The following is a 25,065-nucleotide window of genomic DNA, read 5'->3' as shown; positions in this document are numbered from 1 at the left end:
AAACTGGGAATAATAAATAATGTCCTAGGGCAAGTTCTAAAATTACACCAAAAGGTAAACAAAAGTTACATACTGTCTTGAATTACCAGAAATATTGTGATTTCATTCATGTGGGAAGAGGTCAGAACCTGCCTGTTCACCTCAAAGCAAGGAACATAATGACCTATACCCCCAGCAAATGCAACATATGCCGTCATTCAGCATCGCTTCTTGGAAAACAAGCATGTCAGCATTTACCTTGTCAGTTGCTATAACAATTAAACCAGCATGAGCTTGTCCTTTTAAAACTCTACATTGAGTTATTTCTTTTGAACAGACAGAATATAAAATGTACATAGTCTAGAAAGGGTAATAATGCTTTATGGAAAACCTCTCAATAGTTAGTGTATTCTCTTGAAAATGGCGTAAAAGGATGTTATGAAATGCAGAGAGGGTTTGTCTGACATAGTTCATGATGTGAAGAAAGTTAGCACAACGTACTTAAGTTGGCATGGCAAGAGTCATACAAGCATTTATAGCATGTCCATGCTGTAGCACGTGTCCCTTCAAAGAGTATGGGAAAAAACAAGAAAATAGTCTAGAAAATGGGGTAGTAAAAGGACTCTCTAGAAAAAGTTACATTCATAAATCCAGTACAACAACAGTACTGTCAGAGGGCTTCACGCAAGCAGCTCTAGAGGCCTGTAAATGTACAATGCACAGGTACTGCTTCCAAGGTGATTTCCAAGGTATTGATTTCAGTGCTGCTTTCTCCCCGCACAACCACCTTTACTGGCTTCTTACTGGCCTGTCTCACTTTTGCTTGGAGGTTGCTCTCTAGGGACACAGTTTCTTGAGGAGAGCATTCCATAGTGTTTAGCATCTCCTGGCAGCATTTTGGATAGCTTTGAAAGCATTCAAAAGTATCGCTGTGCTTTTCACGGGGGAAATAAGGACATTCTTCCACAATTGGCAGAGAATTACATCTGGATTCATTTTTGCCCTTAAATGTTCTCAGGCTGGTGTTCAAAGTTGATCTGTAGTTCTGCGGTGCCTTGACATAAAAACAACTCCTGATGCATAGCTGTTGAAGAACTGCGAAATCTTTGGCGATGGTGTTTCGGAAATTAGGCTTCAGGAGGAGATAGATAACTGGATTGTAGAGTGTGGAGAACTTTGCAAAGACAGCGGGCACAGCAAAGGCTAATGGAGGAATCTTATCTATTGATCCAAAAGCTGCCCACATGGCGATGATGGCATAAGGGCTCCAGGTAGCAAAAAATCCAATGCACAGAGCGACACTCAGCTTGCAGAGAAAAGGAGAAAAGAGTGAGTTAAAAAATTGCATGCATGAGAAAAATAGTCACCAAAATAGTATATACATAAAAATACCACTTGATTGAACCTCCTTGTTAAAAGTCTCTCCAAGTCTTTCATCATACTTCAACTGCTCTCCAAATGCGTATTTTTCTAGCAACTTAATTCTGTCGAAAACTTACTTCTACCTGAAACTTTCAGAGTTAAAACGTATCAGCTCCTACATTTCTCATCCTTGTCACTAAAGTGCCATGAAAAATCTTTTTAGACCAAAAAGGAAGACAACCTAAAGAAAAATATACCATTGGGGAAACACTTATCTGGATTGCAAAGCAATTCCTATCTACTGTCTAATTCATGAGTAATACTGGTTTTCCTGGCTACAGAATGTCTTCCATAATTTTCCTGTTAGTGCTCAACTGGAGCCACAAACAGGCACCTGACAGCAGAAATCCCGATTAATCCTGAAGGTGAACGAAACTAGTGAATTTAAGTTAACTCCTACTGCACAACTGTTTGTTCTAATAAACTCTATGATGAAAGCTTTGATAGGCCTTTTTAAAAAAAAAAACACAAAAAACAAAAACAAAACAAAACAAACACCAATGAAAACAACAGGTTTGTTGTACAAATTATCACAGAGATATGTAAAATGCAAGAACAAATATCAGATCTGCAATAAACATAAACCTCAAAAAATCTAAAGTAAACTGTAGGCATCAGCATATATAGAAAGACTAGCCTGCTAGGCATCATTCTAAGCAGTGTTTATAACTGAAGTGCACATATATTTTAAAGACAGAAACAAGAATATTCATGCTCTTGAAGCTTCACAAGTCCATTCTTGCCAAAAGTATGTATTTCCAAATAAGGAAGACAGTAGAGGATTCACTCAATTTAGAGTAGTATTGGATCCAAGGGACAGAAGAAAATACATAAGGAAAGTACTTTTGTTTTCAGCTGCTAATTGTGCCACCTGCCTGAGCTGCCCTCTGCAAGTGGGAGTACAGAGCTGCTAACTAGCTCAGTTAACTGCAGATCCACCACTTTTCTCAGTGAGGCTCTGGCTATAGATTCAAGGTTGCAAAAATCATGAGGTTTTTGTGAGGAGAGATGACATTGTTGTGTTCAGAGTGAGAATGAAAGAGGCCCTGAGCACGAACACGCATTAGACTCTTTTAAGGCATAGAGAGCTCCTCCAAATGCTATTATTTTCTCCCTAAGTTTAATAGTCTCACAAAGTTTATTTTGCGAGAAGAAATGCATGGTGACTGCCAAGAAATATATACCATGAGTTTTATGAGGATTCTCTGTGGCATTTAACTGGTTTTTCTATTAGGCTAAAATCTGTTTATGAATTTGCATATCTCTCTAGAAAGCCATCCACTGTAATAATAGTGGCACAGGAGAAATTTCCCATTTATGGGTGATAACTATTTAGAGCTTTAACCTGTTAGAACTCACATAAAGTCCGAAGTTAAAGTCATTTGACAGAATTGAGAAACAAATACCTTGTTTTGACAGAATGAGACTAGTTAAGAAATGATGAAGAGGCAAATCCACAAGATGGGGTGAACTTAATTTTTCTCTTTGTTTCCATAGCATGCTATTTCTTTACATCAGCCGAAGGTCTGGCTCTATCTATGGATATGCTGGTGCCAGATGCATGGGTTTTGTAATCCTCAACTGTCCATGGCCAGTATTCAAGACTGAAACTAAAAGCAGTCTCTGTGGCAAGTAATATGCCTTGGCCCTTTAGAATCACATTCAGAAGAAATGGACATTAGAATCAATTGGTGCATTTCCCAGATGGCTTATTTATGGTAGCAATTAATCTTTGGGATTGCCATAGGCTTTACATTGTTCCTATGAAAAGACATTTGGCACATATTTTCAAGGAGCTCTCAGCCACCTTCCCAAACTGCATCAATACAGTTTCTAGGGCAAGGAGGGAATTAATCTTGCATAACTTGAGTTATCCAAAAACTTATATGCTAAATCTAAGCCAGTCTAGGTTCTTTATAACGTCAAAGCAAAGAGAGACATATCCCCTGAAAGTAATTGATATCATTCAAAGATCTATGTTTAAAACAGATGTGATGGATTGCTCTCAGGTCTTTGTCACTGACAATTTTGAGGAGGTACTGAAGACAACTAACTTTTAGTGGAGCACAGTTAGGCAAAAGGAACCCCCTTTGAGATATTTAAGTGTATCAATTGTACATATAGATACATGAATGTAGAAAGAGACTTTGTTATTATTATTTATATTGTCATGCCACATATTGAGAAGTCTGGAGTTTAATACAACAGAGCTCGAAAGGACTTAACACCCTCTGCCTATGGTAAGAAGTTTCAAGCTAGCTGCTTGATGAAGTACCTCCATCTCCTTAAGATCAATAGAATAACCAACATGGTTCCAAGACAACAGGTATGAGGAGTAGGCTAACCAGTGATGCCAACACAAGATGGCAAATAACATCGAGATTTTCATATGCACAACAAAACAGGAAAATTTTAATGAAGCGGATATGGGGCAACTTTGTGAGCCCTCACAAAAAATTCACTAAAGGGCCAAACCAAAGGACACCTTTGCATTTTTGTGGGCAAACAAGAACAACAGCAGAACTGCATAAGGACAACAAATGGGGGAACATTGCATAGGCACAGTATGCTTTCAAAGGCATGTCCTTTAGTACACACTCTTGGAGACATGGTGTATTTGTATAATCGTATCTTAGCTACCTCTGAAATACTACACATGCAAGCTGCAGTGGTCAATTTTCCTAAAATGATCAGAAAGACTATTGCAGGTATACTGTTCCAGCAAAAATAGAGAGGCAACAAAGCACAACTAGTCAGCCATAATAAGGGATTTCAATTACATGCACATAAACTGGTCAAAGATAATAACAGAAAAGTTTTGAAAGCAAAATAATCTTTTCCACAAGCTCTTTCACTGTAAGGACAGAGAACTTGTGCGTAAGCATTCCTTTTTCCTGTTGGTTCATATTTCAACTTTGCTGATGATTTCCAAAAAACTTTCTTAAATCAGTGCACAATACAGTAGCCAAAGGTTACCTAAAAATGTAAGTAGCAGGATAGAAACAAAGCAACATTGGCTCTGTAACTCAAGCCTCAATAACCAACTAGAATTCCATGAATATGTCAGAAAAAATACTCTACTTCTGCCTCAGGTAGGTTATTTCCAATGATGAGTTCATTTTACCCCAGAAACCATTGTTCAGAATAACTGATCTGTACATTCGTTCTTTTATTTCATTTCATTAACTCACAAAGGCCACGTATCAACTACATGCACCAAGGAGAACTGTTCATAAGTAAATATCACTTTCACACTATGAGACAGGTCAACTACCCCATTTCATTACATCACTGTGTGATTGATTCAATTACCTTTACGCTATACTTGATGGACAGATGTCAGTTCTGGCCTTGGATTTTCTCCTGTGAAGGTGATACCAGCTGAGGCAGCAGTCACCTGTGCATCACTACACAATGAGACCCAGGGATGACAACAGGCATGCTGGACTATAGCCCAGCCTTTTCATAATTTCACTCTAGACTTGAGCCCAGCATCTCTCATTAAAGTGAAGAAGAGATATATTGCCTAATTTTAGCCTCAGTCTATAATACACAGCTGCTAAAATTGCAGTAACAGCAAACTGAGCCTGTATAGAACACAGGGAAATCCAGTATAAAGTTGTGTGGCTGATTAAGGAACAATGTGATGATGTGACTTAGAAAAATATGTGCAGGCCTCATATAAAGGCATAAAAAAATTTAGTTGTTGTCATGGTTTAACCCCAGCCAGCAACTAAGCACGACACAGCCACTCGCTCACTCCCCCACCGGCGGGATGGGGGAGAGAATCGGAAGGGTAAAAGGGGAAAACTCATGGGTTGAGATAAGAACAGTTTAATAACTGAAGTAAAATAAAAATAGAACAGTAGTAATAGTAAGTAATGATAATAATAAAAACAAATAATAATAATACAATAGTAATACAAAGCAAGTGATACACTGTATAGGTGCTCACCACCCGCCAATGAATGCCCAGCTTGTCCCCGAGCAATGATCCCTGTCCCCTGGCCAACTCCCCCAGTTTGTGTACTGGGCATGACACCATACGGTAGGGAATAGCCCTTTGCCCGGTCTGGGTCAGCTGTCTGGGCTATGCCCCCTCCCAGCTTCTTGTGCACCTGGCAGAGCACAGGAAGCTGAAAAGTCCTTGACTAGTGTAAGCACTGCTTAGCAACTACTTAGCAACAACTTAGCACTACTTAGCAAGAACCAATGTTATCGACATTGTTCTTATCCTAAACCCAAAACACAGTACCATACCGGCTACCAAGAAGAAAATTAACTCTATCCCAGCTGAAACCAGGACAGTTGTTATGGAAACTATTCCAAAAGGCACTAAGTAATTCATTACAGTTTGTAGCAAGTACAATCAGAGGTCTACGATCCAAAATCCCTTAGTGTTAATAGGAAGATGATTTTAATGAACTATAATGGACTCTCTGTAATGTCTTTATTTAATCATGGAAATAGAGAGAAGAGCAGCTTCAGCTCTGTGAGTTATCTTTTCATAACTGCACATATCCATGAAATTTCTAACACTTTTTCTTATCAAAGTGACCATCAAGTGTCCTGTTGCTGCCCTGCAATAATATGAATTAGAGGCAATGCCTTCTTCCCACATCTTGCAAGCCAGATTTTTATTTTAAGTATTTGTATTTCTACTCAAAGAGCTCACTGACCAGAAGAATCCCTACGGTCCTGTCCATCATACAGGGATGTAAGAAAAATACTATCACAGGATACATAGCATCCCCTATATACCCAGCACCCATTCTGACTGGGAAGTTCGACATAACTTATGTAGTTTGCCAAGTATAAATCATTTCATAAAATGTAAAAATTCCTATATATATAGGCACATATAGCAATATAATAATTTCCCAAGGTAAGGTGAGAAATAAGTCACCCTTGCTCTGCCTCTTAGCCCACACAGGACTCTATCATAGCTTGTGAACAATATTATATGGCATAGGAGACTTTTCAAAAATCTTTTTAAACTTTGCCCTTGTGTGTAGGCAAATCCTACATACAAAAAGCTTCTTAAAAATATCTCCTGGAGAAGCAAATAAACACAACTACAAATTAAAAAAAAATTCTTTGTTTCTGTAAATCAAGCAAAAGGATATTGTTCACATACCAAATATAACGGTAGGTGACACTGCTCAGAAATTTACAGGCAAAAGCCTCTCTTGGGGAATTACAATTGAACTGGAACATGGGGAAAACACGAGAAGTTTACAAGAAGAGCTTCACAACAAAGAACACAAGTTACAGAGGATATTTTTACATTACAGGTAAATAGAAAAAGAAAATAGGTGTTCTCCACTTGCAGCATTAAGTGATCTTTGTAGTTAGATCTTCAGCTGGTGCATGTCAGTTCATTCATGCAGACTGGAGCAAGCCCTGGCTGTTGGCACAAGTGAAGGATCTGATTCAACTATTTCAAACTAGATGTTTATTGGAGTATGTATTGAATAAGACAAGGTGAATTCAGCTTGTTGACACATTTAAGTAAATGATGTTTTACAGGACTGAACCAGTGGTGAGAAGATCCCTGATGCAATGACACTCAGCCAGTCACCCAGGCACAAAGAGGCAGCAGTACCTTGATGTCAGCTTACCAGAAACAAAGTCGTGTTACTTGTTCCCATGACATAAATGAAAACTATGCACATGTACAAATCTTTCACAGCTTCCCGCTTAGGATTACTGTAAGTTTCTTTAGTAAGAAATATCTTATTTGAATCCTTGTTGTCTGACTTCTATTTCTAACTTCTAGAGTCTGACTTGTGGAGATATTTTGCCCCATGTTTTCAATAGAAAATGACTCATTTCCACATGCAAAAGCATATATGCATTTGTGTACAGGCATACTAAAATTATGCATACATATCCTGTAATTGTACATGCAAAATCCTCTTGAATACCTAAACTTGTTAAAAAAAAAAAAAAAGCCTTTTTCTCAGGCATCTCTAATCATGCTCGCAAAGGAATGTGTATTTTTGCATGTCCAGTCCAGATTTCTCAATCTGTCCATCAAGTTTATAAAAATTAGAACTAGAAACACAAAGGACCAACCATGCTTGATACATTCAACAATCAAATTCTGAAACTACTGATGTTTTTCCACCCCCCATCAAGGAAAGTATTTATCACTTCCAATCTGCTTCCAAATAACAATGTCCTCTGGCCTGTGGAGAATTACCAACATCCAGAAACAGATTTCCAGATTTGCACTTCTACCGTACAGGAACCAGCACAGAGTGTACCAGTCATTCTCCTCATTTTTTTGCTCTCATCTTTCCCTTAACACAGTCACCAAGGTAATTTGCATTAAACCATCCATATTGTAAAGCATTACTCATTATAATTAAGAGAAAGTACATGAAGAATGAGAGCACGTGTATTACAAAAAGTCTATTTGTCTATACATTTAATAACTGGTGTGAAGCATTATTTCAAAGTTATCTTCCAGGCAGGTTTCTAGCAACTGAAAGGATTTTAAAAGCCTTGTAGGTAGTCCTAGTATGAACTGGTCAGCCACGTTCAAAAAACCCAAACATATCATATGCCTCAACAGCATTTTCTAAAAGTGAACTAACATGTAAGTGTCTGGTCCGCAGTGCTGCAAGTCTGAATCATTGCTCATCTTTCTCAGAATGGTTCCCACAGGTTGGGTCCGGTTTGTTCTGGCCAGTATAAACAGATGCAAAGCATGCTTACTGCAAAAGTGGCATCAGTGAGTGTCACCCCGAGCCTCATTCATTTTTGTATCCTGAGGAATTATCTGCGCAGGGTGGACTGCTTGCATTAGATAAAATGAAATCTAGAAATGTTGTGAATCATAGGACTTTCCTAAATAATAATTTCAGCCCAGACTGCAGGCCACTACTCCAGATTTAATCAGAAGCCAGACACCTCACTGGGCAAATTTATGCCCATAGTAAGGCAAACAGATTTGACATCGCAGACACTGAACAGAGGAATTAAGATTGACAATCACTAGAACATGTTAAGATCCTGCTAAGCATGGTATAGAAGCATTAGCATGAGAAAAGTCAATCTAATCTTTCATCATCCTTCATTTAGTACCAGACTGCACTAAAAGGAGCATTGCAGGCTTGGGGCACTGTCATGGTAGGGGTGGCAACAGGCCAATAGGCTACCTGACACTGGCAGTTCTCTTGCTGGAAAAACGAAGGTGTTATCACTCATTTTCCTACTTAAACTACATAGACATAAAGCTTTCTCCTGCACAGTGTTACTCAGCCAAGAGCAGCTTGCAAAGAAAAATTAACCCCCAGAACCAATCCCCAGCACTCCAGCCATGTTAGAAAGGGACTCCATCTAACAACTAACACACAGTACCAGGAGATATGTCCTAGACAAAAAGACTGGGTTTTATAGTCTCATTGGCTAAACTGCTAAATAAAATAAGATCAGGGACCACTGTCTGGATCTAGCACAGACTAGTCACCTCCACACTGCATAGTGTTGGGCCTTGGATCTCACCAGCATTCTCTTGTGGTGTCTTGGTGGGCTTAAGACATAATTATTGGGGGTTCAGTGTACTATTTTTCAGTTCAAAGTGTTTTTATTGCATGAAAGAGAGTATATTTGTTGCACGACCTAGGAAGGGGTGTTAGGATCATGTTAGACTGCAGATGCTGCTGGGATAATACTAGCAAACTGTACAAGAGGAAACTGGTACAAGACAAATGTGCCACAGTCTTGCCCATACCACCTTTTAGGAACAGTCCCTGGTTTGCGCTATCGTCCAGTCATGGGTAAAAAACACACAAGGGAGCATGCTAACAACTAAGCAACAGGGCCATCAGTGGGCCAGTGCTTGTGATCCTTGGCCTTCTTTTCTTTGACAATACAGAAATTGCCACTGTTCCCTGCTACAGCTCCTCAGATTCATCTGCTTTTATCTGCTGCCTTTTGTTTCCTAATTTGATAGGAAGACATTTGGGTTCCCAGTTTTCTGGGTCTGCACTCCTACAGCATCTAACAATACCAGCTCCTTTGCATTCTAGTGACATTTGTTTCCACAACAAAATAATTTTCATATACTCTAAAATTCAAGGAAACAGATAGGTACCTTGCACCTGTGATACTAGGCTGCCCTAAGGATTCAAGACTGTTTACATCAACCAGTATTTCAAATAACAAGTGAAGATTTTAATATAGGCAAAAAATTATGAATGTTAAGATATTAGGAGTCATTGCTGATCATTTTCTTACCTTGTCATAGCCCAGCATGGAGCTATAACTGCAAACTTCTAATAGATGCCATGTTTAGATAACAGTATAATAATTACATAGTGGGCTTGCTTTTTAATTATAAAATATATAAATACTGAATTATCTATATATCTGTCATGTAGTGTGTAATTTCAGCAAGCTTTAGCGGAGACCATGTAGATGCTTTAGATCATTCAGTCCTTAGCATCTACAGCTGAGCACATATGTCACTATTTTAGCGCCTGCCTACAATTTCAGACTCAAGAGCTGACAGTGTGTCAATTATCTGCAAATTCCACTAAATCAGTACAAGCTGCAGATCTTCAACCAGCCTGAAGAACTCCTGTTTAGGTCTCCAAATATAATGCAGTAGCTTCAATGTAACAGCCAACCTCTACGTTTAAAAATTCCATCTACAGAAGAATAATATTGTCCAGAAATACGCACAGAATTTGAGAATATATTATGAGAGTTCTGTAATATTTTTTTCACTACACTTTACCCTCACTCTAATGAACTCCCTTGGGACTTGGATGAATGTTTGCTATATCAACACATTCACTATAGCAAAGAAGATTTAGCAAATTCTTCTATCATCTAGACAATAAACTGACTAAAAAATATTCACTTTCAACTGATCATTATATACCTGTATGGAGACAACAACATTATTGCTAAGATTGTCAGCATTATCAAGAATATCAGTAAGAAGGAGCAATGTACAGAAGGCATGGAAAGGAGAGTTTCTGGTCAAGTTCAAGACAGATACTTTTGAGTTAGGCCACTTATAAAACCCTGTGCCCCTACGGATCTTTTGCGAAGAGCAGAACGATTGTAGCCTGTAAGCACAACGAGGTAAACCTGCATGCTGTCAGGGCCAGTCCATCCAACACGCCTCAGGACAGTGCTAGGAACAGGCAGGGAAGGTTTCAGTGTATTCAGCATCTTGCATGTCTGGACTTGAAGTATCTCTATGTACAACAGAGAACCTTGCCGGCATACGGATGTTCCTGGTACAAAACTATTAATAAAGGATACTTCATTGTAATAATAAAGAGAATTTAGAACAGGAAGTTAGAAGTACATTTTCTGCTTCTTAAGAAATATATTGAAAAAAGTTTTTGAATAGGAAGTATCAAGCATTAATGAATTAGAAGAATCAAGCCTTCCTGAGACGATGTCATTTAAATCGAGAGGACAGCATGTTGGCCTTCCTGTGAATCATATATGGTCCGTCATTTTTCTCTTCTGTACAACCTGTTGCTTATTTTGGCAGCCAAATTCATTCTTGTCTGCAAAACAAAAAAGGATATTTGCAGCAAGTGCTTAACTATTCTCAATTTATTTATGCAATATGCTTATTGCAGCACAGCCTTAAAAGATTCTCAGTTCCCAGAGGCTGCAAAGCAGAAATGGGCTCTGAGAAAGCAATTAGATAAGGCTATGACAAAGCCAATAAAATGATACTTTCTTCTTTCCTTTCACTTTTAAAGGAATTGCTATGGGTGAAGCTATTCTGCTGAGAATAGAAAGTTTTTCCTACAAATTGTTTCTGACAGGGTAAATGCAACTATTTTCAAAATCTGTGAGACTTAGTCCAAATGCGTTCTTACAAGCAGCAAATTAATTCCACTGACTTTTTATGCCTCAAGGGACTATTACAACTTCTACTTTGTTTTTCTGACAAATAATAAGCCAGTGAGTCAATGCATTACTAAAATAGAGGAATAAGTAAAAGAAATTAGAAATTCACAGGCTAAGCTTTGAAAATTCATGTCATGAATTTTACTCCTCCCTTCATTCAACAAAGCACAAAAGAGTAAAAAAAGTAAAAACAGTAAACTACTGTTACAGTACTGTGGTTCAGAGAAAAAAAAAAAAAACTGATTCATATTGGTGTCTGCTCTAAAACAAGTCAATGGGCCTCTTTCCAATGATTACTCTGCTCTCAAGACCTTGGAACAGACCTTTGGCAGCATTTTTTTAAGCAATCTGGCATTATTTTGTTCACTTATTCTTTTGTACATACTTAGAGACAGCATCTCACTGTATAGGCTCAGCTTAATGGTGCTGAGTTGTGCAAGATAAAGTTAATTCTTCATCAGCTGTCTTGCTAAAATATGGCAAAAAATATTTTCAATGCTATCTAATTGCTACAGCCCAAAATTTTTTGGTAGCTGTCTATTTATTTTAAAGTGAGTCCTATCATTAGTGCACAGCCTACAAAAAGTACGCATAAATGGATATGCCCTCTCCTGTACACAGGCCCTACTACATATTGCCTGTAGCTCCAAGTAGAAACAATGTTCTAATGTAGCATAAATATTTTATTTAAAATGTGTACATCAGCTATGTGTCTTTAGTGCAATCCATTCTCCTTGCATCACAGACTACCTTGGCCGTCATGTAGATGAGATCATTATATGCATCTTGATAAATGAAATACTTACAAAACTAAACACAATCTCCGCTTTTCCTGCCCTAGGGCCACCTAAAGCACACAGGTGAGAAAGATCTAGGCTCTCTTGGAGGAGGAATTCCAGTGCTATATTTAGGGACAGATTTCCTCGTCGGGGTTTACACCTACAGAGCATATCCAAAGCTGGTTTCTACCCTTCCTTGTACCCTCAACACAACTTTTTCTGTGTCTCATGATTTGCAAAAGCAAAGTTTTGTTCACAGTCAACATGCACAGGTGTACATGCATCACACACAGGGTAAAATCCCAGTGAGCCTCAATGACTGATGGGAGCCAGCTGTCCCAGGAGTGCCCAGCACCCACCCCTCTCTGCTGAAGTGCCGGGGAGTTCCTAAATTTCACTGAGGATCTCACCAGTGTATCTTAGGTCAGAGGTCTGCATAAAAAGCTATCATAGCTTTATTCTCAGAAACCAAGGAGCACTCAGTGCAATTATGAAAGCTGGGAACAAAGCCTTCTCATTGATCTGGGTCACAGATGATAGCAGGAGAACATAAACATATCATCAGTGTTCCCATCGCTTGATAGTTTTATCGCTTTTATTTTGATACTATGGTTTCAATCTCCTTTTTGAAGGCCATTTTTCATCAAAATATGGAAACCAGTACTAAGAGGCCACCGTTTTTTTCTTTAGTGCCTTCCTAGGACACCAGGGATCTGTGCAGCCCAGAGCAAGATCTAATAAACAATGTGCCACAGAGAAACCACTGTTTCTCCGAAATTTCTGAGAAGCACAGTCACTACAGTAACATCTGAACAGGACAAAGGATGCTACCCCTCTGAGCCAACTAGCTCAGCTGGCATGGGACATGATGGAGGAATTGGTTCTTGTCCCTTGATGCAGCCCTTCATCACCTAAGATCTGCTAGTTCATCCACCACCATCTGCCAAGATGCTGCCTGTCCCCCACAGTGGCGCACAAAGATGAAGACAGGTTCCTACAAATCACCTGTCCCTTCTCCTTACTGAATTTATGTTAGTCAGGTAACATGGACCCCAAACTCAGCCTCCGGATCCTTGAAAACTGCAAGACTCACACACCCAATCTCATGGACTGGTCTCTGGCAAGGCTCATCTAGCTCTTCCTTCAAATCCTGCAAGAGCAGAAAATGGCAGACTGTCTCTCTGTGCAAACTTTGCTGAGTATTCAGGTCACCGTAAGTACCATACCAAAGCCTGGAGACAGAAATATGAGGAAGCAGAGGCTAATGGGCTAAGCACCAGGCAAAGCAAGAGTGGTTCCTGGATTTGAGTCTTGCAGCTAATTATGACTACACTGGTGGCCTTAGTTTGGTAGTTTAACCTTGCTCCAGTTCTCATCGGTAGGGGAAATATTGGCCATAACTTCCCATCTTGCAGAGTTTTACTGTACATTGAAGTCATGAAACTAGCCAGCTAAACACTCTGTAGACTGGTAGTTTACTGACCTGTAAAGCCAAGGCATACTGCAATTGTATCTTGCAAAATATTCCAAAGCAATGATGGCAAAGTCTGAAAAGCAACAGACAAGAACAACCGATGCTATTATTCCTACACCATGAGGAAAGGAATTAAAATGGTATGCATCAGGCTGTAACAGAAGTCTGATGAACTTGGGATGACTAGAGGCTATCTCACACCCTTGATCTGTCCTCTTTTGCCTCTGTAAACCTTTTCCAGGTTTAAAGAAAACTTTTGCCCAAGATGCCTGGAAACTTCATAGGACGTGCATATCTGGAAAGCCTAGGATGTAGCGGCCATCACTATAAATGAACTAGTCAAATGAGATCACACAAAAATGAAGGCAACTTTGTTGAAAGGTCTAAAGCATTATGGAAGAGTTTTTCTGATCTGAGCCATGCTCACATAGGAATCTAAAAGCACTTCTTCTTTCACTTTTTCGCTATTATAAATGTTTATGCTACACAAAAGTAAAAGCCAACCATAAATGTGATCATCTGTATTAAACTAATAGAATCTCAGTTTCACATTCTCCCCAAATGAAATGTCTGTATTCTTCCATAGCAAGTCTTGACAGTAAGACACGTTCAACACGTTATCCGTCAACCAGATTCTCCCATGCTTGCCAAAAATCCGATTGCCTCCAACTCAAATCAATAAATATTATACAGTCAATAGTGTAAGCAGTGTAACTGTAAGTTTGGCATTGACTGTTTGTGTCTTCATGCAGATTCTCTCCCTTCACATGCATTTAGAAACAGCACACAGACCACTAATCTCCAAATGGCTTTGAAATGCCTGCAGCAAACTGCAATGCTGCTGTGCCTTACAACGAAAGCATCTATTTAAGGTGGACAAAATTAAGAAAGGCATTGAACAGCTGTAGTTCTTCTTTCACTTCAGGAGTAGATTTACCCATTACAATTAAGTATTCAGATTTAGCATCTTGTATTCTAAACTGTAGGTCTTCTTTGAAGAGTAACCTTTATCCAATTTGATTTCCATTGTATTTCCTATTATGCTCATAGATCTTCCCACCTGCAATTAGCCACAGCTTTCAAGATTGCTTGTACCAGTGGATATATAATACTTCCAGTTTCAGAGCAGTGCGACATCCTCCATTAATGTTGGTGGTAAAATTTCTATTAATTTAACAAAAAAATAATTCAATGAAGATTAAAAAAACCCAAGCACTATGTCCATGTATTCTAGAAACCCAATTTAAGACCAATTAACCTCCATGGTGTGCAGATTTGTGTTGTTTTTCTGGAAATCATTGCATTCCATACTAAGAACAAAATCACTTTCTTCAATAAACAATATTAGAAGAGAGATGTGAATTATTCCACCTTCTCCTTTTCAGCCAAATGATACTTCAGTGTTTTAAATCAAGTACTTCAAAGGTATCACAAATTACAGCCACAAGGAAATACAAGTTGAGTACCAGGAGTTTTGTCCAAGGTCACACACAAAGTCTGAATCAGAACAAAAACTGAACACAATATCCCAGGCCAAAGGCTTACCCCTCATGATTTAAATTGTATGTACTGCAGGCAATTCACAGATGGTATTTGGACAAATATTTGATGAGATATGAAGTTACACTCATGGTGGTTTTGCTCCTGCAACATCTAGGGGGAACTAAGATGTGTTTCTGAATGGCTTAATCCCAAGGAACTCCTGGAGAAGAGGGAATTTTCTACATCTCTACTTGCATTCATAATATTTATCTGTCTTATCTATATGCTCAGAGCATGTTTTCTCCAGAAGCTGGCAAGCCCATGCACCTATGAAGAGATCACATGAGAACAATAATGTCCTCTGTATGCATTATAATTGATTTTTATGGCACTATATAATCATAAAAGCAATATCAGTAGTTAGCCAACCTTGCCAATTCACAAGCACAAAAGCACTAATGGCACTATACAGTGCCCATTACATTTTCTAGAAGTCTTGCTATTGTCACTCTGAAGTAGCACAGAAAAAAACACTGCAGACAGATCTTTTAATATGGGAAAGAGATTAGTGATAGCAAATGTTATCTGTATTTTATTGTTCTTTTTTTTTACAAAAATATTCAATTACTAATAAACAAATAGACTAAAGTGGGCCTAAATTGGACACTATGACCTAGTTATGTTAATACGATTTAGGAAAGAGATAGCCACTTAGTGTGAAGGGCAGTACAAATTAAAGCAAACTGCAGGCACTTGGGGAACCTTTACACTTGCAGAGGAACCTGTGGCATTTTCTTAGAGCCTTGAGGCATAGGCAGCTGCCAAGCAAGAGCTTCCATAATTATATTTCTGGGCTTAGCTGGATTCTTAAGTGTCTAAGTCCCACTTTAAGTGCCAAAAAAATTTTCCAGATTTAGCTTTTCAAGACTGAAGCAATGTCCAACCACTTCAGCTGAAGCTGGATCAGATGGTAGAGGCACAGGTCAAACCTGACCAGGACTCCTAAGTTACCGTGACCTGATGTCAGAGGCAGGATGGAAAAGGCCAGAGGAAGAATGGGCAATAAATTGTCTCTAATTTGACAGGTGCTACAAGGTAGGCTGTATTGCAGCTCAAATACAGCAGGAAGAAATATAGTTCAACAAATACTCATTCCAGCTACACCACAAAATTGACTTATTTGGGGTGGATTGTTTTAGCAGAGTTTCTTAAGAAAAAAACAAACCAAAAATATCTCTTCTCTTCTCTCTGCTTTTATGAGTTTGACTTAAACCATCCTCTTAGCAGGTATCTCCAAGGGATTATCATGTATAACTGGTTGTTTGTATTCTTATGCCAGGGTGAGATTCTCTGCAGATAAGGAGTCTCAGAATAACTAAAAGAGTTTACAATCTAACAGTGAAGATAAGAGCAATTTTGAGGGGAAAAAATCAGGGAATAATAAGAATACTTGTCAGTACATGATAAACTGTTCTGCTAGCGTTCCAGCGGCTCGACCAATATCACCCTCTATGACATAGCAGTGTGACTTTTTGTGTTAACATCACGAAGGAAATTTTGAAGAAGATATTGTTTTCCTTTTGCCAGTGTTTACTAGAAGGAACTCATAAGAATGACAAGTAGCATTGAACATGCATGCACATTTCTGAGTGTTGTGAGCATACAGTGTAACCAGCATCTTGGTCTCACTGAACCAGAGTATAGAAGTCTATTAGGATAAGCTATGAAGAGTCTTAAAAGTTAATTAAAGAGTTAAGGGATAGTATCCTGTAGTCAAATGAAAGACTTTTAAGAAAATGAATGTCTACTGAATATCCAGGAGTAGGGGAGGAATATACTTAAGACCTTCAGTTGGGAAATGTTCCAACTAAGAGTTATTACAAAGAAGGAGTAGGTAAGACATGGACATAACTCTTTAGTTCTTAAACTGCTTGGATTGAGGAAGATATTTAGGTTACAAGGCCATGTAGTAGACAGGAGGATGGTGTTTCCCATGGTGGTCAAAACCAAGATACTCAAAGGGAGAGACAGGGCAGATTAAGATGTCTAGTGCAGCTACATTGCACTTGGTAATCTGAAGAAAGACGTCAAGAGAGAGATCAAGTTTGTTAGCATGAAAAAGAGAAAGCAGATCATCTATACAGAAGAAGATCTGTGAGATATCCAATTGTATTTGCAAATGAGAGCGTCCATATTCCTGAACAGAGAGAGAAGATAAGGACCAAAGATGACTCCAAGCAAAAAATTGAAGGGTGGTGAGGAAGATACTTAGAAGGACATGCCAAACAATAACTAGAGAAATGAGAGAAGGATTCATTGAAATCAAGAACAAACAAGTATTTTCTCACTGGAGATAATTAACAGAGTCAAGCAGTAACACTCATGTCTTTCAAGAGGTATATCATCTAAGGTGTGAAGCACACCCAATGTTAGCTGCAAAGTTCCTCTTCTTATTTTTTTAGTGTATTAAAAAAATAGATGCTGATCTTCTCCTGGAAAGGATAGGGACATAGTTTGGCATCAGAAAACAATTTCCACAACAAATACTGTGACCACAGGTTTAATTTTACTGCATAAGCTAGTGAAACACAAACTTTCAGAAGTTTTAGTTCAAAAAGTATTTACAGAAATACACTTTTCTGTGACTTTTGTCCTTTGTTCAGTTATAAACAAGAGAATTTTGATCTCTGCACTACTATTTAAAATCTTTAATGATATAAAGCTTAAGCCTGGATCTCCTCGGATGTCTGTAACTGGGCAAACAGAATTTACTCACTCAAAACCAGACTGGCTTTCATAAGCCAGTCCAAGAGCATGAGACCCAAACTCACTTCTACACAGTGCTCTGATTTTTAACCTTCCTTTTGATCAAAAGTCTGAAATCTTAATTTTCACAAATAATGAAGGTCTGTGAGCTTAATTATCACCCTCCAGAAACAACACAGCTACTATTTGTATGTTTAGCAACACATTTCCATGCAGTGAATCTGCAAAAGACAATACTGTTTTCTGAAATGAATATGCAGTAAGGTCCAATTTTCTTTTCCATCTTTATTCCTGCCTCAGGAACTTTCTTGGACCTTAAATGATGCTGCCCACCTGTGCCAAAAACAGCTTGCCAAAGACTAACTTTCAAATACCTTGACGGTAATGATCTGCGCGTTGCTCATCCTGGCAGGGCCAGAGACGTGCTGTTCCACTGCTTTCCTGGATTCTTTCACAGTTAGCAGAATAAGAGAGTAGGAAGTGACAATTACTCCACAAGGGAGAATAAAACAGAAAACAAAGAGGACTACTGCGTAAGACGTGGCCACAGCATTTACATTGGTGGAATGCCAGTCAATGCAGCAGGCTGTGCCGTAGGGCTCCGCTCCGTATTCTCCCCAGTGAGCTAGGGGAGAAGAGGCAAAAATTGCTGCATAAGTCCAAGCACAGGCTATCAAGATTTGTCCATGTTCTCTCCTGAACCTGTTCCCTGGAAGACAGAAAACAAGATCAGCATGGTTGCCATGTCTGCATGGAATTTCCCATATGCAGGCAGCTGAGCAGGGTAATTAAGAAGGGTAACGTTAACAGGTGTTCAAAACATTATAGCATATTGAAGGTTTGTAAGAATAGGGCATGGTTCACAACAATTTGCAAAAAAATTAGGTAGCTGAATTCTCTGATACATGTAGGCTACTTAGCAGAACAGAAATCTGTATGACTAAATATCAAAATGTAGCAACAAACTCTGAAAAAATTAGTTTATTCAGGCCTGCCAGCTTTCAGATCAGAACTCTTACTCCATGTTTCCAAACTATCACTCTGACTTAAAAGAGCTTAAAAGTAATCAATTGCATATATCTAGCCCTATTGTTAATTATCAATGATCACAGCAATAAGAACTGTTTGACTGGATGTAAAAGATCTCTTCTATAAAAACATTCTCTAGGTTATGCAACCCAGAAATGATGGTCTGTGTTCGAATGAAAAATTGAGTAATTTAAGACAGAAACATTAGCTTACCATAAGCTGGAAAACAAATTTTGAGGCAGCACACAGTGCTCAGTAATGTCAGTGTTGAGAGACTGCAGATCCCAAACAGTACCCCACAAAATGCATAGAACAAGCAAATCTGTTTCCCATACAGCCACCTGGCAAATAACCAAGAAAGTTAATTCTTAGATGCTATGCTTCTTTCTTAAACGTAATCCTAAATGGTAGAAATATATTTACAGTTGTAGCCTTAAAAATTCAATAAAACTGTATGATTAGATTATTTGTTGGTCAATGATCAACTACAAAAGATATTCTCATTTGAAAAACTTACAGCCAGTAAAGTAATCATGCCCTGCTTTATTTTTATGATTCATATTTAAGCCTTTTTATTTTTATAAAACAAAGCAGTATATCTTAATGATAATCATTTTGAAAAAGAAAAATCTAAATGCTTGTCACTAGCACTTGTCACTTGTCACTAGCTTGTCACTTGTGCTTAGGTCATAAAATAATACAGTTTATTATTATTTCTGCTGTCTTTATGTATATGTTTAAAAGTAGTTTTCATCAAAATCAACACATTCTCTTGTGAAGGTTCTCCAGAAGAACAAAAAATTTATCTGAATCACTATACCTCCTCCCTTTCTATTCAGACACCAGCAGTATTTGCAGTAGCAGTTATCAAAAGCCCTGTTCTAGATTTTGAAGACATCGTCTCTATTAGTCAATATATTTAGCAATATTTTAACACAGAAAATAATGTGGCAAAAACTGAGTAATTACTGGACTTTTTTCTTTTCTGGGTTTGTTGTTTGTTTTTTTTTATGCCAAAATGAGAGAAAACTAGATGGGAGAAGGTCAGAGATTTTTTCACATCAAACCAAATAAATTTTTTCATTTTGGTTAACTGAAAAGAAAAAATTACCCAGGGGTTATGTTGGGCAAGGTGTTCTCCATCTTTTGTTAAATATATTCCACCAAACTACAGTATTAAACACACATTTCCAGGTTTGTCAGTAAAGTGTTTTGGGAAGCCAAATCAGCACTGCATATTCACATCCGTGCAGTTGCGGGACATTCTGCAACAACTGGGATAGACCAAAATATTACAAATACCCTCCTATCCCAAACCATGCAGAACAGCTCCTGACAACCAGTTCTGATATTCCTTCACCTTTTCTTATCTAGTTACATTATCTCAAACATTTTCATACTGTCTGGGTTGCACAAATACTATCTGAGGTCTAGGAATGAGTCTCCTAAGCCTCCCAAAATTTAAAAGAAGATCAGAAAAAAATAGATCTTGTCGAATGATATGAGGTTGAATTCATGTGGAAAAAGAGAAGTGGGGAATGAAGGAAGAAGTTCTAAATTCAGGGTGTTGGCCTAAAAATTAATCCAGAGCATTACATTTCTATGCATCATCACTACCACTGCTTTCGGAGACCTTAAGTAAATACAGGGTTTTTCTTTTCATGATAACGAATTTCTCTGTCCAACTGAAAAAAAAAATGAAGCATTTCACCATCACTTGAATAATACTACCCACGAAGAATAAAAGCAGTAGGAAGTGGATGTTTGGAAAAAAATCTTCTCAGCCTTGCAGAAATCAAAAAGAGAGTGACCTCAAATAGGCAGAAACGCTCATTAACACTAGCAGTCCATAAAGCTGCTGTTACAGAGCATACTTCTCTCAATCCCTCCAATTAATTCCCACTTTTATGGCACCAAAAGTGGCAGAGTAATTCGGTCTTCATCACTGACACAGACCTCCAGAGCCTGCAGAGGATGTTAAATATCGCGTGCATAGTGAACAAACCTGTGTGAAAGGCTGGAGGTTACAGCTAGAGGGTACAATGTCAGAGTCATACCAAGGTCACTGATGGCAAGGTTAATAATGAAGTATTCTGCTGGTTTCAACAAATTCTTTTTCTTGTAGGAGACATATAAGAGAATACTGTTCCCACACAAGGAGCATATTCCTACAGAGAAACACAATATGAAGAAAAAGTTACTCTCAGATGTCCTTTTTATCCTTTTTTTTTTCCTGCACAGGAATAATGTGCTGTCATCATAGCTAGCATTTATCAGATAAACTTGTCTCTTTTTTATATTTGTGGTTTTCTCTCTTTGTATTTCAATGTTTTTTGAAATTTTTTTATCATTTTCCTGGTTTCTTCCTGTTTTGTCCATCAAACTATCTACAAAGATCTGATGAATAATTTTATCCATGAAGTTAACTGACCTTCCAAAAAACATTTTTCTTATAGGAAGCTGGCATTAGTTAAGCCAGACACAATATCCATCTGGCACTGCACACATTTTGCCAGTTCCAGGTCTAGAGCTCTCCATTCACTAACCCTTCTTCCTTTCTCTTTGAGGCATTTTCTCAGAGGTGCCTATTATAGTTCCTAGTCATAATAGGCAATATAGCAAGAATGTTGAATTATGCATGAAAGAGAAAAAAATGTAGTTAAGTAATGTCTCTACTGTGTGTAGATAGAACTATTTTCTCTGGGAATGACGCTTTTACTATGAGACCTGCCAAGAAACTTAAGGCTGAAAGTAGTCTAGTAGAAGACAAGCAATTTGCTCTCTACCTTTAAACTAACAGGATCAAAACCTGTGATGGATACACAAAGTTAGATAAGAGTTAGGTGACTGTCAGTTTAGAAAGTCAGACAACAGTCAAAAACCAGAGTTTTAGGCAGCCTTTTATAGACACACAAGAACAACGCTTTCAAATATAAAAGCTTCAGAGGGCCATGAACACAAGAATGCCTAATGAATGGGAGGGCTCCTTAATTAATGCCACGTGAAATCAAGCTGTTGAAGAGACACCAAGTGCTTTTGTGGACCTCCTTGCCTGTTCCTGTATACCTTTGGAAAAAACAACACTTCACCTACAATATATAGGTAAATATTGATATAGAAATTGAGGTTAACAAGTTGCATAGAGACTGCAAGGTAACATTGGCTTTGGATTATACCCATAAGAGAATATGCCTAATTTAATCATACTCTCATAGGAAAAAATACATAATTTTCCCAAATGTTCTACAGCTTATGATATTTTCTCACCAGGAAATGGCAGATTAGCAAGTAATGTTATACAGTGATAGTAAATTCCTTTCCATCACTGATCTCCTTAAGCCCATCTAAGATATTTATAATTTAAAATCTTCTGGAGAGAGGAAAGATATTCTCCTTGAATTCTTCTGCAAACATGCAACAATTTTGTTCCAAACATTTTTCTTCCAAGACTTCAAAAATATAACAATGAAAACACAGTAAAAGGTAATAATTTTGTTTAAAAATTATTATTTCCATTTTCTTTCCACATTTTAATATTTTTCAATGTTTCAATTACATTTCAATCTGATTATCACTTGGTAGCTCTAAAGGACCATTATCTAAGCACAATCAAGTTGGCTGAGGTCAAGGAGCACAGATCATCAGACTATCAAGATATGCTCTCTCACTGTTCCTACTGTAAGATTAATTTTAACCAGAACATAAAACTTGTAGCCACATCAGAGATGTCAGTTATACCAAGTATCTTTGGTGGCTATGCTACAGGAGAGTAAATCATCACACTTCTCCTTAGCAAAAACTTAATTTTATTTTTTGCTTTTCTTTCCCATGGTGTCTGTTCTTGGCTAGGTTACCAGCTTAAGTCCACATACAGTTTTTTAGCATGCACCAACTGATATCATAGTCACTTTGGGATCTAGTTGACTGTATGGTCAAAGCCATCCCTGATCACATATGTTTCCATTGTGAAATTCCTGGAGGGAGAGATGGGAAGAGGTTTTATCTGAAACTTTTTTTTTCCTTTTTAAGCATATAATTTTTCTTTCAAATGTTATGTGCAACTTTTACAAAATACCACTTACTGCAAGCCTCTTTTACATGTTTCCCATTCCTCCTCATATTAGCAAACACTGGAATAAACTGCTTAGTAAGTTCATGGAAAGTTTTTCAGAGGAGGCTTGACAAATTTAGGTCAGGAACCATATAAGGGGTCAGCAAATGCACTAACTGCTCTGTCAGGATCACTCCAAGCTCCATTTTCTATGGCCTTGTGAACATACTGCACCTGTTGTCTAAGCAGGGCTCTTCAACAGCTTTGGCACGACTGACAGAGTAGATACTGAAGATACACCCTGAAAATATACTCAGTTGTCTGAGCATGGTTGATTATCATGGGATCCAGAAAGAGAAAGTTAAAAAGAAAGTTAAGAGGCAACACTATGCTGTATGACTAGCTGAACAAAGATGGGAGAGGAGAACATGGGACAGACATAGATGAAATTTTCACTATTTTATCAGCAGTGTTGTCAGTAAAGAGGTCTGCATCTTATTGTTTTTGATAACACATAGAAAACACCAAAACCAAAAAATAAAGCTACACCAGAAAATTTCAAGTCCATCTGGCAGGAGAAGAACAGCATGAGGTTTCTGATGAGAAATTACCTTATTGTTAGCTGAACCAGCTCTGAAAATTCAGGAGTCTCTAAATTGATATGCATTGTCCAGCCAGGCTATAAGTCTCCTCTCAAATTCAGCTATCCATATACAGCTACACTCTAAAAGAAATAGGCCTACATTCATTTAAATCTTTCAATCCAAATGTTGAAAAAACATGTTAATCTTTGAAGCCATTAGGATGCCAATATTCATTGACAGGTAATGGGGATAAAAGACACAGGTTCACTCTTTGTTGGTGCTATATTGATTTTGCAATAATCCCACACTTCAGGGCTAGTATTGGTTGCCTTAGGGAAGGAAAATTCCAAGGAGGATTTTTTTTCCTGTTAGGGCATTCATTTGGCTCCTATGCTTTTCTTTTTCACCATCTTTTGAAGCATTAGACATCAGCTGCGCCTACTGACTGAACTTAGCCAGGGTGGCCATTGCTCCCCCAGATGTCTAGGTTGCGTTTCCTGGCCTCTGGCTCATGGTTACACTGACCAGTACCATTAGGATTGAATCTGGATTTTTCTCCTCAGTTAGACCAGGACTATGGAGGATAAATTTGCCTCATCTTTACCAGCATAGCCACCTCCCCAGAAATCTCACTTTCTAAGGCAGTGACTGGATGTTGGGCATAAACCTGATCTTTCTGGCACCTTTCCTGCATGCATTATAATTATGGATTTTGGTATTTTACTTCAGGCATTATGAGCAGTCAGGATATGTCGTTCTATGGTTTGCAATGATGTATGGAAGAGATGCTTTGCTGTTTAGATATAACAACGATCATGCGGATGCTGAGAACTGCCAGGGCCTCAAAAACCAGCGTTCCTGTCCAGCTTTATGTTCCTAATACTGAATAAAGTTTTTGTACCTAACATAAATCACAGGTTAAAAATGTTTTAATGATTTTGCTCTATGCTTTTTCCCCCTTTTTTATGAATATAAAGAAGTTCATCTGTGTCAGAAACCAAATTGACTTTTACAGTCAAGTCTCCTTACCACACCAAATACAGCCAAAGCTCTATAAACATACATACCATGAAATCATACTTACCAAATACCATATAACATATTCCAACAACCATATCAGCTGATTCTGTTATTTTGGACTGGAATGTTGAGTTCCCGAAAGATGGGCCCATCTGAAAAACAGAACAGGACACGGTATTAGAAATTCAGTATCCAAGCAGACACCTGTGAGCTCTCTGCAAGGCTATAAGCTGTTTGGTGGGGAAAGGACAGGGAAAATTTAATGTAATTGTATTTTCTGAATTAATAATTAATTTATCTGAATGGAGGATGCAAAGAGGATGGAGTCAGGCTCTTTTCAGTGATGCCCAGTGCTAGGACAAGAGGCAACGGGCACAAACTGAAACACAGGAGGTTCCCTCTGAACATCAGGAAACTTTTTCACTGTGAGGGTGACCAAGCACTGGCATAGGTTGCCCAGGGAGGTTGTGGAGTTTCCGTCCTTAGAGATACTAAAAAAAGCATCTTGACACAGTCCTGGGCAACTGGCTTCAGGTAGCCCTGCGTGAGGAGGGGGGTTGGACCAGAAGACCTCCAGAAGTCCCTTCC

At 38.3% G+C, this 25,065-nt stretch overlaps 1 protein-coding gene across 1 annotated transcript; it reads right to left on the bottom strand.

Annotated features, from left to right (window-relative positions):
* Nucleotides 1-673: 673 nt before the first annotated feature.
* Nucleotides 674-24,629, bottom strand: LOC309595289 (opsin-5-like; the record flags this gene model as incomplete). The annotated part of the gene is made up of 5 exons (XM_082322053.1): nucleotides 674-1,285; nucleotides 18,168-18,502; nucleotides 19,036-19,163; nucleotides 20,828-20,990; nucleotides 24,542-24,629. 5 exons carry the CDS (start codon nucleotides 24,627-24,629, stop codon nucleotides 674-676), a joined length of 1,326 nt encoding a protein of 441 aa, XP_082178179.1.
* Between the last annotated feature and the right edge of the window lie 436 nt (nucleotides 24,630-25,065).

Source organism: Platalea leucorodia (genome assembly GCF_965183815.1).
Source record: "Platalea leucorodia genome assembly, chromosome: 1".
In the NCBI taxonomy this organism is placed as follows: Eukaryota; Metazoa; Chordata; class Aves; order Pelecaniformes; family Threskiornithidae; genus Platalea; species Platalea leucorodia.
This window is presented reverse-complemented; position numbering and strand designations above follow the sequence as displayed.